The sequence below is a fragment of the Opisthocomus hoazin genome, chromosome 22, assembly GCF_030867145.1.
Source record: "Opisthocomus hoazin isolate bOpiHoa1 chromosome 22, bOpiHoa1.hap1, whole genome shotgun sequence".
Lineage (NCBI taxonomy): Eukaryota > Metazoa > Chordata > Aves > Opisthocomiformes > Opisthocomidae > Opisthocomus > Opisthocomus hoazin.
Window position 1 is genome coordinate 421620 of NC_134435.1, and position 15539 is coordinate 437158.

The window sequence follows — 15539 nt, forward strand, 5'->3', positions numbered from 1 at the left end:
GATGGCCGCTTGCCTGTGTACATGCATAACCCACACATGTCCTGGAGCAAACCAGACAGCCATCACCAGGTCAAAGAGAGAGAGATTATCCAGTCAATCAGAAGCGGCTGTGGAGACCGCTGGGAAGTCTACTGCACACAGCCTGTGTTGATAATGGACTGGATCCACAGCTCCATGGGCAGAGGGTGTCTCCACTGCTCCATGGGCAGCCAGGGGAAAAGCAGATTTAAACTGAGACGCCAGTAAAGTCCTAGTGGGCTCTAGGCAAGAGGAAGACCCATTCTGCCTTGCTACGCAAGTGACCTCAGAAGTAACATTGACTTTTGGTCACCTGGGAAGGAGCCTTTCATTTGCCGTTGGTTTTATTCAGTTTTTTTTTGAGTTGATCAGATTTAGCCAGAGAGAGACAGGAAGGCACAGGGGATACAAAGAACACCTTTGGGTAAGTGAGAGGCAAATGATCCATCACGCATTCATTACATTGCTGAGAACAGCAAAAATGTCAAATAAGGAGGTGAAGCCTCAGGTCTGCCAAAGCATTTAAATAACAGCATAATTCCCAGCACTACCGTAGTGGAGATGCTTTGGCCAATCTCAGTCTTGGCAAAGACCACACCAGGAGTACAGCTGTTCCAGCAAACAGCAGCTGCTTAAATCAAGCACAATTTCAATGGTAGGGAGATTAAAAGTACAAATTCAAATTTACCTCTGGTGTTGGAAGCCAAACCCCATCAGATTCAGTGAGATGCAGCAGTTTAATGTGATGGTGAATGGGTTTTTCAGGCTGGCCTAGAAAAGCCTCTGGATGCCTGTTATTCATCAGTGCCTGGTTGCTACCTCTTGACTTCCACATCTGTCTGCGTGCTCTGACCACCCATCAGCCAGACCCACTCTGCGAGAAACGGGCACAGGAGCCAGCATGGAGAGAGGGTGAAAAGGGTGAGAAACCTTTGCTGCCTTCTCCCAGCTAAAGAAGGAGAATGGTGCCACTTCCAGCCCTTCGTGCCCACACTCAAGGGGCGTTCGCAGAGGTGTCTGTAAGCAAAGGTCACCCTTGTCTCCATGGGCTCGTGGAGACCCTGCAGCTGAGAGCAGCCTCTTCCTCCTGGAGCCACCAGCTGCGAGCCCACGCGGGAGCCCCAGCCTCCGCAGAGCTGGACCCACAGAGCTGTCACAGACCCACCACCAAGGCTGATGCTGGCGACGACCCCTCTGCGAACGATGCACGCTCCTGGCAGAGCATCCTTTGTTACACCCAGAGTAATCCTTCGGTCACGCCGCTGGCAGCCGCCTGGCAGGCAGCACCAAGGGCTGCGACGCTGGCTAGCCAAGCCGAAAGGGTGAACACTGAGCGGCTCATCCGTTTTCACACGGTCACATTCCTGCCACCAAGACAGGCAAAATAACACGATCTGAGTCTGACTGTGGCAAATCACGGAGGGAGCACGCACAGCCTCTCCCCCCACGTGGAGCATCCCCGGTTGTGGGGTGGGAGGCAGAGGGAGCGGTGCCCAGCTGCCCTGCCCTGTCCTGGGCTGTCGGCAGCTTCCCGGCAGCAGCGGACGAGGCCGGAGGCCCAGCTCTGTGAAGGCGTGCGGGTGGGTGTGCGCTGGCCCCACGAGGCACGCCCTGGCCGGGGCTGTGCGGCGCTCAGAGGCTGCTGCTCTGGTTGTCCTCCTCGCACACACCTCTGCTTCTGGCCAGCGCGGTGGCCTCGGGGCTGTTGCTGTCGTGGCATCTCACCCTGAGGGACAGAAAGGGACGGCGAGGCTGCGGCAGAGCCCGGGCGGTGCTGGGGGGCCCACGCAGCAGCGCAGCCACCCCGCAGCACCCCGCTCCCTGGCATGAGCAGCCGCTGAGCCCCGCAGCGACAGCCAGCCCGCACAAATGGGGCCATTCACGCAGCCCGGGGCTGGGGGCCCGGCCCTCCACCCCACGAGCAAAGATGCCGCGTCAGCCCCCAGCCGATGACGGGCCAGCCAGCATTCACCGGCACGTGCTCTCCGCAGCTGCCGCATCGGTAAGCTCCTAAAGCCCCATCGGCAGCCTGTGCCAAGGTGTCCCAAAACCCGAGACTATCAGAGGCCAGAGTCCGTGATGCTGCCGCTGTATCAGGACTTACTTCTCTCTGTTGAAGACAATGAAGTCCCTCTGGAGCATCTCTAGGTGCTTTTGAAGATGGCAGGCCTTTCACATTCAAACAGAAAAATAAAAGAGATGGGGAATAAATTCACAGTTGACACAGAAAGACATTGCAAGGACAATTTCAAGGAGATATAGCGATATCTTTAGGTACAGAGCACCTTTCGCACTGCAGTGGGGAGGATGGCATTAAGACTCTCCTCTCACAGAAAGCCCGTGGGCATACATGCTGCCTCCCACCCAGGAAGATGCGGAGGAGTCTTGGGAATAAAGATGGTCACAAGGGAAAAAGTGGTCTATTTAGACAAGTTTGCTGTGGTTTTGCCAGATGGCAATGGGCTTTCTTGGAAAATGAGAGACTTCCTTGACCACATGCTTGTACCTCCTTGCTCTCACCTGGGAGGAACTGCTTTTGCTGGTGTCTTTCTCCTTCTTTGCCAAGCGCTTTTTTTTCTTGTGAAGAGGTTTGGATTCCAGGATCATTTCTTCCAGTTCAAAGGTTGGGTCACAGTTCAGTCTGCCTTTCTGGAGGGGAGAGAGAGGTGGCCTTAAGTGATCACAGCCTGTCTTGAAGAGTCTCTCATAAATTGGACCGCATCTGGGAGCTGAATTTTGTAAAAAATAAACTAATTACAACTACACACATAGCCAGAACACCTGCTGTGCTTCTTACATATTTTATCAGTTCCCTCAGCCAGGGGACATTGTCAAGGTGTGGCAATTGCTCTTTTTTGTGTTCACTGCTTCTTACTCAGCCCTTCGGCTGCTTCCAAGTGACGGTGAGGATGGGACGGTGTGGCTGGGCTGGGGGGTTGCACAGCAGCCTGCAAACCTGGGTTTAAAGCCAGACACGTATACCCACCACAGAGAAAACCAGCAACAGAGGGGGAAGATCCATACAGTTAACAAATATTTACAGCTTAGCCCAACTTTTGTTTATCTGAAAAACAGAGTAACTCTGCACACATCAATCCTTGGATTATTTTCCATAAAGGTTATTTTACTTCTGTGCTGCTTTAAGCCAATTAAAAAAGGATCAGAAACACTAATCTACTGTATTTGCTGTATTTGTTATTTTACTTTGAACAATGGGCTTGTTAGGGAGAGTCATTACAGGAAGCAACAATTATCACAAAATGGCAGGGGATCTCCGGGCGGCTCACGAGCCCCTGTCTGCTCGCTGGTTTGCGGCGCTGGAAGAGCCGTGCTGCTAGGAAGGGCGGCTCAGCGCAGGACGGCTCACCAGCACGGCCAGCCCGTGGTTCACCTGGCGTACCTCGGGCAGCCCGGAGCGTGTAAGGCCAGTTCTGCCTCCAGAAATTCCGGGAATATTATAAACAGAGCAGATCAATTTTGGGGCACCCACACGTTGTAGTCTTCCCCCATTACTCTTTGTTACACCCACAGGAAAGTGAAAATTGTGCTCTTGCCTCTCTTTTCTCCTGTCCCTTGTGACACCTGATGCTCTTGTGGAAGGTTGTAAGAAGCTCCCACGACCTGGTGCCAGGCGTGAGGGCAGGCTGCAGTGTGTAACACTCGGGCACATCGAGAACCTTTTAAAATCAAATTGCCTTACCATGGGAATGAATTCTGGCATGATCCTCTTCTGGAGGACAGCATCCCAGTTCACATCTGACAGATAGGGAAAGTCCTGGACATCTTTCAGCTGAGAAAAACGCTTCTCAGGGTTCAGCTCAAGCAACTGCAGAGAGAGTTAAATGGAAAAGGTGAGAAAGCGAGACCCTGAGATGCCAAATCAGAGATTAGGTACCCACAGCACTGTCCGTGGCCAAGTTACACCAGGTAACGGCTGGGGCAGTGACACGACCGTCGGACTTTTCTGTGTCTCCCGGTCAGTAGCTCCTTTTTGAAAAGGAGCCGGTTTTGCTGGTAGCGGGCCTGACTGCTGGAGGGAGCTGGGAAGCATGGCGGGCTGCGGTGACAACGTGCAGTTACAGGGCCCCGGGGATGGTGTTCCAAACAGCTTTGCTGTCGGTAACGGGAGGCAAGTGCCAGTCTGGGCTGGACCTCGGGGCCGGCCGTGCCTCACCCGGCGACGGGGAGCAGCTGCTGTCCCATGGCTGGGGCTCGGAGCACCCAGAGACACCGTGCCGAGCATCACACCCCGCTCCCGCCCCATCGCCATCCCGCCCCACCGCTGACACGCTGCTGAACAGGCTTGGGTGCACGGCGCCGGTGACACCGCATCAGCACCGTCACCTTGAGCTAGTGACACTCTGCGGTTGCTCTGGCTCAGGTTCCCTTCACCAGCACACGCGAGGGGCTTAGTATTTATTCTCATTTTTACGAACAACTTTTATACCCATTTTAGGAGCAGGTGATGAGGCAGCACAGTGACATTAATCAATTTGCCCAAGGCTAAAAATAAGCGTTTGCTTCAGAACGGGGAGTTAAACTCATGCCTTTGTGTTCCCTGTTTAATACCATACCAGTAAAACATCCCCTGTTTTCTCAGTCTAGTAATGGAATATTCATAGGTACAATTCCAGTGTGAAATACTGGATTCACACTGCTTACTTTCAGCATTTCTTTAATACTGCTGTAGGAATTACTTGCATGGAAGGAAGTGATTGAGGTTTGCCTCTGGAGTTCACAGATTCTTCGCATAAACTCCTGACAGCACACGCTCTGAGAACCGAGCAGGAGAACCGGCTGATCCCAACCCTCTGGCAAGCGGTGGATGAGGCCCCCCTCGCCCCCCGTGCAGTGCTGGGTGGGCAGCGAGGGCTGCGCAGAGCGTGCGGCACACAGACAGCCCTCACACGTCAGCTCTTCTGCCAGAGCTCTCTGCTCCACGCCGGACGCGAGCAATGCTGCTCTGCTAGAAATGATCATTTACCTTGAACGTTAATAAATACAAAAATTCACAGGAGATGTTTGAGCCATGACAGAACCACAGCTGGCCTCATATATAATGCATCTGGCTGTTAAACCAGACGCAAAGGGGCACTGGGAAATGTAAATAACAGCGACGTTGCATTATTTATTCACAAGGGAGCCTGGACGGCTTGCAGCATGTTGTGGTCCAGGGAAGAACTTCCAACATAACAACGCAGAAGACATCTGCAGTAAATATCCCTATATTACTGTCAGGCTTAATGAAATATTAGGTCCATTTAATTTTAAGCAAATGGAGATACTCTTCAATTATCTTCTTGGAAAATACGCCATGATTCTATCTCAGCAAAGTATCGATGTCATTATCTCAGTGTTTCGTCAGAGATGACAAAATTACTACTACATACTATTCGGAACAAAAACCAGAGGAAAGCTACATTAAGTACTACTTTATTGCCTACACTTATTTGAAAATTAGAAAACTATTTACATTCCCAAATTTGCAGCTAGTGCTGTTATGCAGGGTTCAGTATTTCAGCTTTGCTGCCATTGTATGCAAACAGTGTCCGACACTGTCAAGCAATGGTTTTGCTTATTGATGATATGGCTTCACTTCAAATATGATTTCAGCATCAAAATGATTCCAGTAACTATTTTGAAGCAATTTTGGTAACAGCTTTATTAAAAATGTTATTACAGTGGTGCATAAACCACTTAGCATGAAAGGATTTCAATAGTATCAGCACTTCTTGCAAAATTTTTTCACTATTGGGAAAAATATATGTTTTTTAAATTTTGCAATTTTTTTGCCAAATTTATTGATGCACATATTAATATCTACTTCTAAGCTATGTCACTGCAGAGAGACAAAGTTATAGGAGAAACTCTGGAAGCAAAGACTGCACATGTGTTTAGGAGAGATGCATTAGCAGGGGCCGCACTTGCCTGCACAAACTTCATCCCCACCAGTCCAGGATGCAGCACTGCGAGCTGGTTACTGCATCAGTGTGGCTACAACACTAAAAGCTGGATATTTATCACACAGTACCATCTGAAGGTCACCAGCACCGGGTCTGGGCACTATTCGCAACGACTCCCTGCGATTCACTGCAACGCCCGACGGCAGGACTCGGCTGCCTTCAGCAGGCGCCCACTGCAGCCCTCCGGCCCCCGAGCCACCCGCTCCCTCGGCTGCCCTCACCTTCTTGATCAGCGACACCATGTCTGCGGACCAGGCAGCAGGGTACATCACTGTCGCCGTCCTGAACACGTGAGCGATTTCGTTCGTGGAAGTGCTGGAGCGAATGTGATACGGCCTCTGAAAAACGCCACAAGGAAAGCATTTCAATTCATCTTTTCAGCCTCCTTGGGAAATCTGTTTAGAGCAAAGAAGCTTCAAACAAAGCCTCTTTGTACCTTCCCCAAGCCTCCTATTGCAAGTCTCTCCCTGCGTGATCATAGCTCAGTTGAAATAAACAAAATAATGTCAGCAAGGACAATAATAACTAGATATTTAAACAGCATCACAGGTAGCAGCCAAAACCCAAAAGTTAGAGTCATTAGCCAGCTTGTGTTTGCTTGGCCTTTTTAGTATTTGCATCTTACAGGGCTATCAAAAAGGGTTTTATATATATATAGTGCCATGGTTAGAGCATTCCCAATATTCCCCGTAAAATGTGTCACTGTTTTCAGTTCTTCATTCGTTTTGGAGAGAACACAGCAAAAAGGAGCGGGATTTCTCCCACCTCTCACATCAGCTGAAGCAATGGTGTCCCAGGAAGAGTGACAAGCCCTGGGTGTGACACCAGGCTGCAGGACAGCTGGGTCCCTTCTGCCCAGTGTCACGGCGAAGCGGCAGCTGAGCCGGCTCCGAGGAGCCCGTGGCTGCGTGCGGGGGGCAGGCGTGGACCCAGCTGCTCACCAGGGAACTCGGTCTGCAGCGATGGGCAAGGTACAGCTGGCGCTACCAGGCAGGTGACGTAACCCCACGTTGAACTCCCAACCACAACAACACTACTGCCTTACTTAGGGAAGAGAATTTACGACGGTAGAGTGTTTCCATTTTGAAAGACTTTTGATTCCCAGATTTTTACAGTATTTCAGGGGGGTGAGGGTGTTACAAGCGCATTTAAAAAACAGTAGCTACAAACTGTGAGATCAAATCAGGTGCAATGTGCTTATTGTGGACCGACACTAGATGGACCTCAAGGGCCCCCTTCACTTCCCCCATGCGGTAACCATCACTGGTGCCATCATCTTATCATGGCTGTGCCCTCAGGTTTGAACACCTCACAGCATTTCTGCTCCCATCATTGGAAATAGGGTCAAAAGTCAATGCGACGAACAGCCCTGCCATCCATTTAATACTACAAATGGAAAACTCAAACATTATATTAATATGTTTACAGGGGACATATGGCTTCAGCTACCCAACAGGTGAGACAACCATGTCCCCTCAATGTGTACCAACTTGATCACTCACAATTTGAGATGCACAACTTCATTTGAAAATGTGTTTTTTAAAATACTTTCATCGAAACATTTTTTTAAGCATTCTACAAAGACTGATGATAGAGTTTCTTAAAAATGTTTTGTATGCTTGTACTGAAAGAAGTTGTTTCCTAGTGTCACAAGATTTTAAACAATCTTTCGCTTAGAAGAATGTAATTTAAATAATTTTGTCCCACTTTGTTTTACACAACACTTCCAAAACACTAATCTAATTGCCTGTCTACAAGGCCCCTGACCTTACCTGAGTTAGAAGCAGAAGACTGACGTGACAGGCAGGGATTGTGCTTTATTAATAATTTACACATTGCAGTTTGCTTTTGCTCAAACTGCTCAATCTCATTACAACAGCAACGAGATTTTTTTTCAAGTTCTTTTTTTTTCCTTGCATGATGGGAGCTCAAAGTAAATTATACTGCAGCCCAGACTTCAGGACTTGTCACTCGTTGGCCTTGCCCAGCTTACGCCAACCCAGAGGCCCTCGGGTGCAGCGGGGAACTGTCAACACGCTGTTCTGTATTGCAACGGTTGCCCTGAGCTCCTGGCTGTGATCACAAGAACCCTGGTGAAGACGAGGTTTTTGCTTCCTATGCTGTAATAATCCTTAAAGCCTTGCATTTGGCTTGGCCCTTTCACCCCTGTTCTAAAGCATTAACCTTTCCAACAGAGAGTTTAAGGAAAGAGACAGACAGGCAGACGGGGACAGGAGCCGCACACAGTACCCGGGTCCGGAGCAGCTCATAGGCAGTGATTCCCAGTGACCACCAGTCCACAGCGAAGGAATAGCCGGTGGGTTTTGTGGAGTTAAACATTTCAGGTGCTGCAAAATACAGAAAAAGGAAAGTTTGCCTTGATGCAATCTCAAGTGGAAATGAGCAGCGCAGAATGCATGAACCATGCCACAGAGAGCATCCCTGCGATTCTGCTTATGACACGAATTAGCACACTACCCATTACCACGCCTTTGATAATTTCTGCTTTTTTCTTCAAAACAATGGCATACGGCTGGTAGACTGGTCCTTTACCAAAACACCACTGAAGAGGACACGAATCAGAATGCAGGGGTTTCCTCACAGCAACTCATTTATTGGCCTTTATCAAGCTCTGTGACTGCTGATGCAGAGTGGCACTGCAGAAATGTCCCACACCGGGGAGGCTCGGTGTGGACCGAAGTGCAACTGCCGGAGTGTGCAGACCACCCGGTCTCCCACCCAGCCAGGCGCTGCACCCTGCCGCCCTCCTGTCCCGCTCAGCACTGCACGCCTGGCAGGACCCACCGCCCTCGCATCCTGCTCAGCACCGAGCACATGGCAGGACCCACCACCCTCGCATCCTGCTCAGCACTGAGCACACGGCAGGACCTGTCGCCCTTGGGTCCTGCTCGGCACCACACACCCCTTATAAAGGGGAAAAGAAAAAGAAGCCATTTTATTTTGGAGTAGTAGAGGTATGACGTCTGCATAGGGGGCAATCACTGTGTGTCTGTCTCCCCTGTGTCTGTGTTGATTTGCTCATGAACACTGTCCCTCCCTCTGCCCCACGGCTGCTGCGGCGGGATCCACCTGCTCCAGAGTGCCTTTGCCCCAGGAGAGCAGCCCCCGCACACCCCTACAGCTGTCTGACAAGTTTCTTGCCTGGGACTAGTCCCATGCCATTGCCTGGAGAGAAAAAGCTTTCTAAAAAACTGCATTTTTTGTGAACTGGAGAAAGAAGGGGAGGAGGTGGTATGTAACCATAGCAGCCAGTGCAGCTGCGCAGCTACTCAGCTCCATGGGCACAGGGAGGCTGGCACCACACTTCCATAGCACCAGTGCTGTGCTTTGTACACGGCAGGCAGGTCAGCGTGCAAACGCGCTGAGCACTGCGGAACCGACCCCACAGCCCTCCGGAGCCTGGCAGGGGCTTGCCCTTCTGTACACCCCCCTTTCCAGGGCTGCGTGTGGCTGGTTTTCACTCGGTGGTAGAAAAAAAACACATTTACTGCTACCAGCAACATAGGTGCAACAGGCAGGGCTTTCAGAAAGACTGAAAAAATAGGCTCAGCATTTCTCTCCCAACTGCGGCAGCCACTTCTGCACCACCTGTGAACCCCCCTTGCCATGGGCAAAGCACATCCATCACCACTGTGCCCTGCAGACCCCTATTACGTTTGCCCTCCCATCCTGCTGTTCAAAGACAGGATGCTGTCCACAGCGACAGAGATCGAGCTAAAGCCTTGATCTGCTCTTTCTGATGCAGATCTGGCATCAGCATGGTGATGCTCTCGACTGTATCAGCCTGACACCAGAATACGGGCTCTTCCCTGCCACGCCGAGCAGGTGCTGCAGTCCAGTCTTACGTCCATTTGCCTAAACACAGAGTAATGCTAGTTTTTGAAAGAGCCAGTTCATACAAAAATTCAAATTATGAGCTAGTGATGCAGCAGTGTAAGACTTGTGTTCATGTACTGAGGGACCAAACACAAGCCTTTGTGCTTCATTTTCCTTCTCAAGGGTGGCAAGAGCATTTCATCATTGCTACACAGCTTGATTGCTGCTTGTGAAATGCTCTGAGATCTCACGAGTGCAACTATCTTCTTTTACAATCAAAAACATGCTGTATAGTATAGCATGACAGCACTAAAATCTGTGTTTGTGGCACAGTTGCTTTGGTCTGTTATGTGAAATCAGTAGACGGACGCATATTTTCCAGCTGCATCAGGGTGTTCCTGGGGAGGGATTCCTGTCCTGCTCCCCTGCAGCACCTCTCGAGGCTGTTCCTCATTTCATGCGTTTTGTTACATACCAGGAACAAAAGACTTCAAACTCCCATCAAAAAAGACTTCATCTGTATCCCAACACAGCTGTCAAATCAAGCCCAGAAAGCGGCAGTTCAAGAACACGTAATTGTCATCGGTTCTTACCCATATACGGCTTTGTGCCAGCAATTGTGGTGACTTGGATTTCTTTGGTGAGCATCGTGGCAATATTGAAATCCGTGATGTGCACATGTCCTGAAAGACAGAGGTTAATGTGTAACTTGTTTTATTTTAATTTCACATGAGAAACAGCTTTGAATCAGAAACTCTAAAATGTTCTATGGAAGAGTTTCCAGGAAAAAAAAAAATTCTGGTGGCAGAACTGATGGCAGAAAATGTTTCATCATTCAGGCTGCTTAAAGACATATCTTGTTACGTCAAATAACCCCTTATTTACCCCTCGGGAAGCAAAAAAACTGAATTCTCCAAGAAGTCATTTAATGATGACTGGTTAGAGTCTTTCTAAATTTTGGGGAAAGAGAACTGAACTTTAGTCACAGAAAAAAAAATCCACTATGTTGAAAAAAAAAAATTCTTGCAATTTTTGATTTTCTAGCTGCTTGCCCAGCAGGTACCTGCTCCCAGGTACTGAACGCTCTCTCCATTTTCCTTTTTGTAGAACACCTCTAGAATGGAACAAAAGACCTTTGGCAGCAAGCAAAAGAGCCTTGTGCAAGATATTCAAACACTACAAAACCCTCATCGTGGGGTAGGAACTGTTTCTGTGATTGGTGAGCAGACCAATGATGTACAGCAGTACAGGCAATCGATACAAGGCTGGCTTCACTGGAGTGAATTTCTTTGAAACCTGTGTGTTAGTTCAGCCTAATCCTTCTGATTAAACGCAAGCAGTCTGTTCCTCCTCCTGATCTCACGCATCCTCTCCTAAGGCACTGAACTTGCTCATCCCTGGCAAAGGTGGACTCGTTATCAAAAGCATCAGATGTTTCGTACGTTGTGTTTTGCAGACTCATCACCCTCCCCTGCAACAACAGAGGGTGGCTGAATTGCTGCTGTTTCCTCCAGCAGCAGAGATCAAATCAAATGGGCTTTCTACTGATGCTGAGGCTACGACAACACTTCCTCAGTCACTAGCTTCAACAGCTAGAAATTCACTGCTGCTTTAGCTCATGAGTTCAAGCAGTATAAGCTCACCATTATCTACCTAGAAGTTGATGCTTCGGTAATGAACTTCTGTTGTCTCATCTGCACGCTATCAAACATTTAAGTAAATCTTTACGATTGTGCATGTGTATCTGTAATACGAGAACAGTGATGCAAGTTTGCCTGCTGCAAATATCTGATCCAGCTGGGAAAATTTGTGGAATAAAAGCAGAATTTGCAATTTCAGCTAAAAACACTACCATGTCCACGTTCCTGCCTGTGTTTCTTCAATGACATGCAGTGTGTAAAGCACAGGAGCCTCTTGCCCGCACCCTGTATGAGCCGTGGCCAGTGCGCAAACCCTGTGGCTCGGGGGTGGCTGGACACACGTGCACAGCTCCACGAGAGACAGGCGAGGAGCAGCTCTGGCATCCATCAGGACTGGTGGAAGCAGGCCTGCTTTATCCAAACCCGGCACATCCCACACTCAGGCTGTCAGCTTCCAGCACACGGACCACCTCTGTGTTCAGCACCGGTTCCCGCCTCGCTCCGCGCCCTGGCCCACACCTCCCGACCCTGCTGCTGGGCACGCAGACCAGGCAGGCATCACGCTTCTCCAGAAGGCCCCATGACCATGCCACAAGCCTTTGACTTCCACCTCCAGGTCAGCAGCTGGTGAGGACGAGTAGGTCCTCCAAGGATTAGGGAGTCCTTCAGCCCCTCCTCATGACGTTACCATCCATCTTTTCCACAACTTCACGTTCCACCACCAGACTGCCTCGGGAGGGACCTGTCTCCGCAGCTGTGACTCCCCCCAAGATACAGATCTCCTCATCAAATCAGCGGTGCGGGTCAGGCTTCAGTTTGAAGGAAGAAAGGAAAACGTGATGTCCCTCCGGTGAGCCACAGGTACAGCTGGGAGAGCACAAGCAAGGTGCCAGAGCTCTCCTCTCACACCGCACCCAACCGATCCGTTGGGAGCATGTGTCCCTCCCTGCTGCTCGCACTGCTTTAGAAAACCAGCCAGGCCCTCTCCTCCTCAGTCCGCCCACTAAAGAACAGGAGTCAAATCACTGGGGAGCACTCGAGAGAAAAGAACACCACTAACAGTCTTGTCTGGATATGTCCTCTACGTCCTTGCATTGTGTTTTCTTTCATCTCATGCTGTCATTCCACTTTGTGCAGAGCTGTTTTCATAAACATGAATCGTAAAGACTTATTAAGAATTTCGTATTCCAAGCACAAATATGCCTTTCTCTGTATGCATCTTTTAAATGACTCACTTCAAATAAATCACAAGTTTTATAAACTAGCCCACTTGGGAAATCAGCAATCAAGCCAACGAGGCTGAGGAAGAAGGCTGCGGATGGCAAGAGGAGGCTGAACAGCGACGGCAGCGTTGCAGAGCAGGGTGGACCGGGCGACTGGGGATGGCAGCTACTGGTAACCGAGAGGGAAGCCCTGGGCGTTGCTGCTGAGCTTTAGGGTCAAACTTTAAAGCTCGTGTTTTCCTGATTGCTCAGCATCTTTAACTGCAGCCAGTTTCAAAACAGCACAGCCGGAGCTGCACTGCGGGCACCACGTCCTTCCTGAAGCCCATCCTGTCTGCCTGAAATTGGCACTTTCACAGCAAGCCTCCGGTTCTGCATTAAGGCAAAGAATTTTCTTATTTCATCCAGCACCACTGTTACTACATAATTCCTTCACCTTTCTAGAGCATATTTTGTGCAAAAAAATGTTAAGTCTTCTGCAGATTCAACTAGGATGACATATTAGAGAATATGGAGACATTAGGAACTGTGGAGTAGGGAGGCTGTTGGACAGACCGTGCCATAACTTTCTCATCTGAGATTAGAGAGCAAATGGGAAAGGTGCTTCAGCTCGACAGGAAGATGGGCCAGAGGGCAGAGTACGGTGGCAAGAAGAATATAAAAAGAGTGAAGGACTGAAATCTGATTGCTGAAGGTCTGCAGGTGCTTCATGCTCTCAGGGGACTGGTCTCAGTCAACATTATAAAAAATTGATGTTAGCAAATGGCGTGTATTTTCTGACCACAGTTGTGAAAGCCTGGTGAAGGGAGAGGAGAGGGAATAGGGAGCCGCAGCTCCATTGCATGGGGAAAGAGATACTGAACACCAAGCACAATCCACTGGGCTAAATATAGATAAACATGCTACAATAATAGCTGCTCCAGGGACAAGAAAAAAATTGAACTGTGTGTGCACAAAGCTTTCTGCGTGCACGAGAGGACACACCTTTGCTGCCATGGATGAAGAAAAGACATACTACAAGTCATAGCCAAAAGGACACTGAAGTCAAGGGTACATCCACAGAAAATAACTCTGAAACCTCTGCAACTGACAGTTAAAACATCACAGCAAGCAGATCATAGGCTCAAAAATCAACCCAAACTGCAGTGTCATCATAGGAGTTTGCAGGTTATGTCCTGCTGAGCTGAATGCACCTGCAAAGACAAGCAAAGCTTGTTCCCCTGTGCTTTCGGGGAACGCTGGCCCACATTTCCGTGGCTGCAGGGCTCCCAGCTCCCTCTTGGGTGGCCGTCCCACCCCAGTGCTACTGGGCACAGAGGTAGGGCGGTTCCAGGAGTATGGCAACCGGTCACCGTGTCCACTGGTGAGGACAGACCGAACACAGCCCTCACCAGCACTGCACTGTGCTGCTGGAGGGTGGCCCCGGGGACACGGCAATGCCGGGAACCTGGCCGGCCAAGCAGGCCCACACCACATCGGTGGAGCTGGCTGGAGGCAGGACGGGGCTCTGCACCCGTCTGCGCACAGGGCAGCCACAGAGGTACCCAGCGAGGCAGCAGAGAGGCCACTGCACCTGCAGGCAGAAGCAGCTCTGCCAACAGCTCCTAAATAAATAATTAGTCAGCACTTTGAAATTAGAGGTCATATGCAAAATGCGTAGAGCCTGGGCTTGGGTGCTGCCAGGCAACCCTGGTCACACAGAAGAGCCACCCCAATTCCTCGGGAGCTTCAGCATCTCTGTTACAGCCTCTGAAGTGATAATGAATTCGGATACGCCTTGTCCCTGCACTGACTTTTTCTCTTTGAGCACCTTGCTGTAGCTGCTAATGAAGATTTCTCACAACAAGCCATTTTCAAAAAACGTGAAATGATAAAGTGTTTTCCTAATGAGTTAAAAACTAGTAAATATCAGACAACTTTCCACTGTGAGAGCTTTGCCAGGAGAAAATAACCTGTCTAGAGAATAACGCAAGAATATAGAGTTCTGCCTGAGAAAAAGACTAAAGAAAAAACAATAGCAACATCTATAATATACCCAGCCCCAAATCCTCTTCGGAGCTCCCTCCCAATGTCAAGTGCTCAAGGAAAAAGAAAAGGTGTGAGTGGAGATAATCTATTCAATCGTAGTTCATTCTGTTTGTGAGCATAAATTACACACAGGCTGCAATTGCATGAGCATTTCCATTCAAATGATTACATTTCGAGTAAGTTTTAAGCAAGAGCCAAGAAGGTCTTAAAATAAGGTCTGCTAGGCAGTTGACCACAAGCAGCACAAATTGCGTTGTCCCTGCCAATGCCTGCTAGAGACACCATCAGGTCTGTCAGTCAGAGGAGGTGTCGATTAACCCTGCGGCACCCCAGAAATACCACGGCTTCACAGAGTGCCCAGTGCCCTGAAGGTACAAGACGCTGCTGCTCGAAAAGCAAAAGACAGCAACCAAAGCACAAAAAGCTGGTCGGAGAAAACAACACAAAATGCGGGAAACAGCAAGCACCTAAACTTTAACTTGGATGTCTTGTTTCTGATTCTTTTCTGCACATGCATGCCCACAAAGCAACCGGCACTTACCACGCTCATCCAGTAAAATGTTGTCAGGCTTGATGTCTCTAAGAAAAAAGGTAGAGAAGGGAAGACAGCCATTAGCCTAGAAAAGTGACATGAAACACAGCTGCAGACACGTCAGGAAAGCCCAGGCTCTGAAGGGACGCACTTCCAGAGATGGCATGCCCTAGTAAGTGTCTTTGCTGGGGCTCTTGAGCTCCGATGTTCCTGCAGGGCTTGATTTAGGCATGACAATGACTTAATTGAACAACAAAAGCAGACATAGTGGTACATGGCTATGGCTGTGAGGGCTGTT

The 15539-nt window shown here is 49.5% G+C and overlaps 1 protein-coding gene across 1 annotated transcript in view; it reads right to left on the reverse strand.

Annotated features, from left to right (window-relative positions):
- Positions 1–363: 363 nt before the first annotated feature.
- STK32A (serine/threonine kinase 32A) overlaps positions 364–15539 on the reverse strand; it is a 29073-nt gene continuing 13897 nt past the window's right edge. The window contains exons 5-12 of the mRNA XM_075441509.1: positions 15251–15288; positions 10412–10501; positions 8232–8329; positions 6203–6319; positions 3719–3844; positions 2539–2667; positions 2123–2187; positions 364–1744 (exon numbers count right to left, since the gene is read on the reverse strand). Coding sequence (XP_075297624.1) covers positions 1651–1744; positions 2123–2187; positions 2539–2667; positions 3719–3844; positions 6203–6319; positions 8232–8329; positions 10412–10501; positions 15251–15288 — 757 coding nt within the window. The 3' untranslated portion in view covers positions 364–1650. The remainder of the gene's footprint in view (positions 1745–2122; positions 2188–2538; positions 2668–3718; positions 3845–6202; positions 6320–8231; positions 8330–10411; positions 10502–15250; positions 15289–15539) is intronic.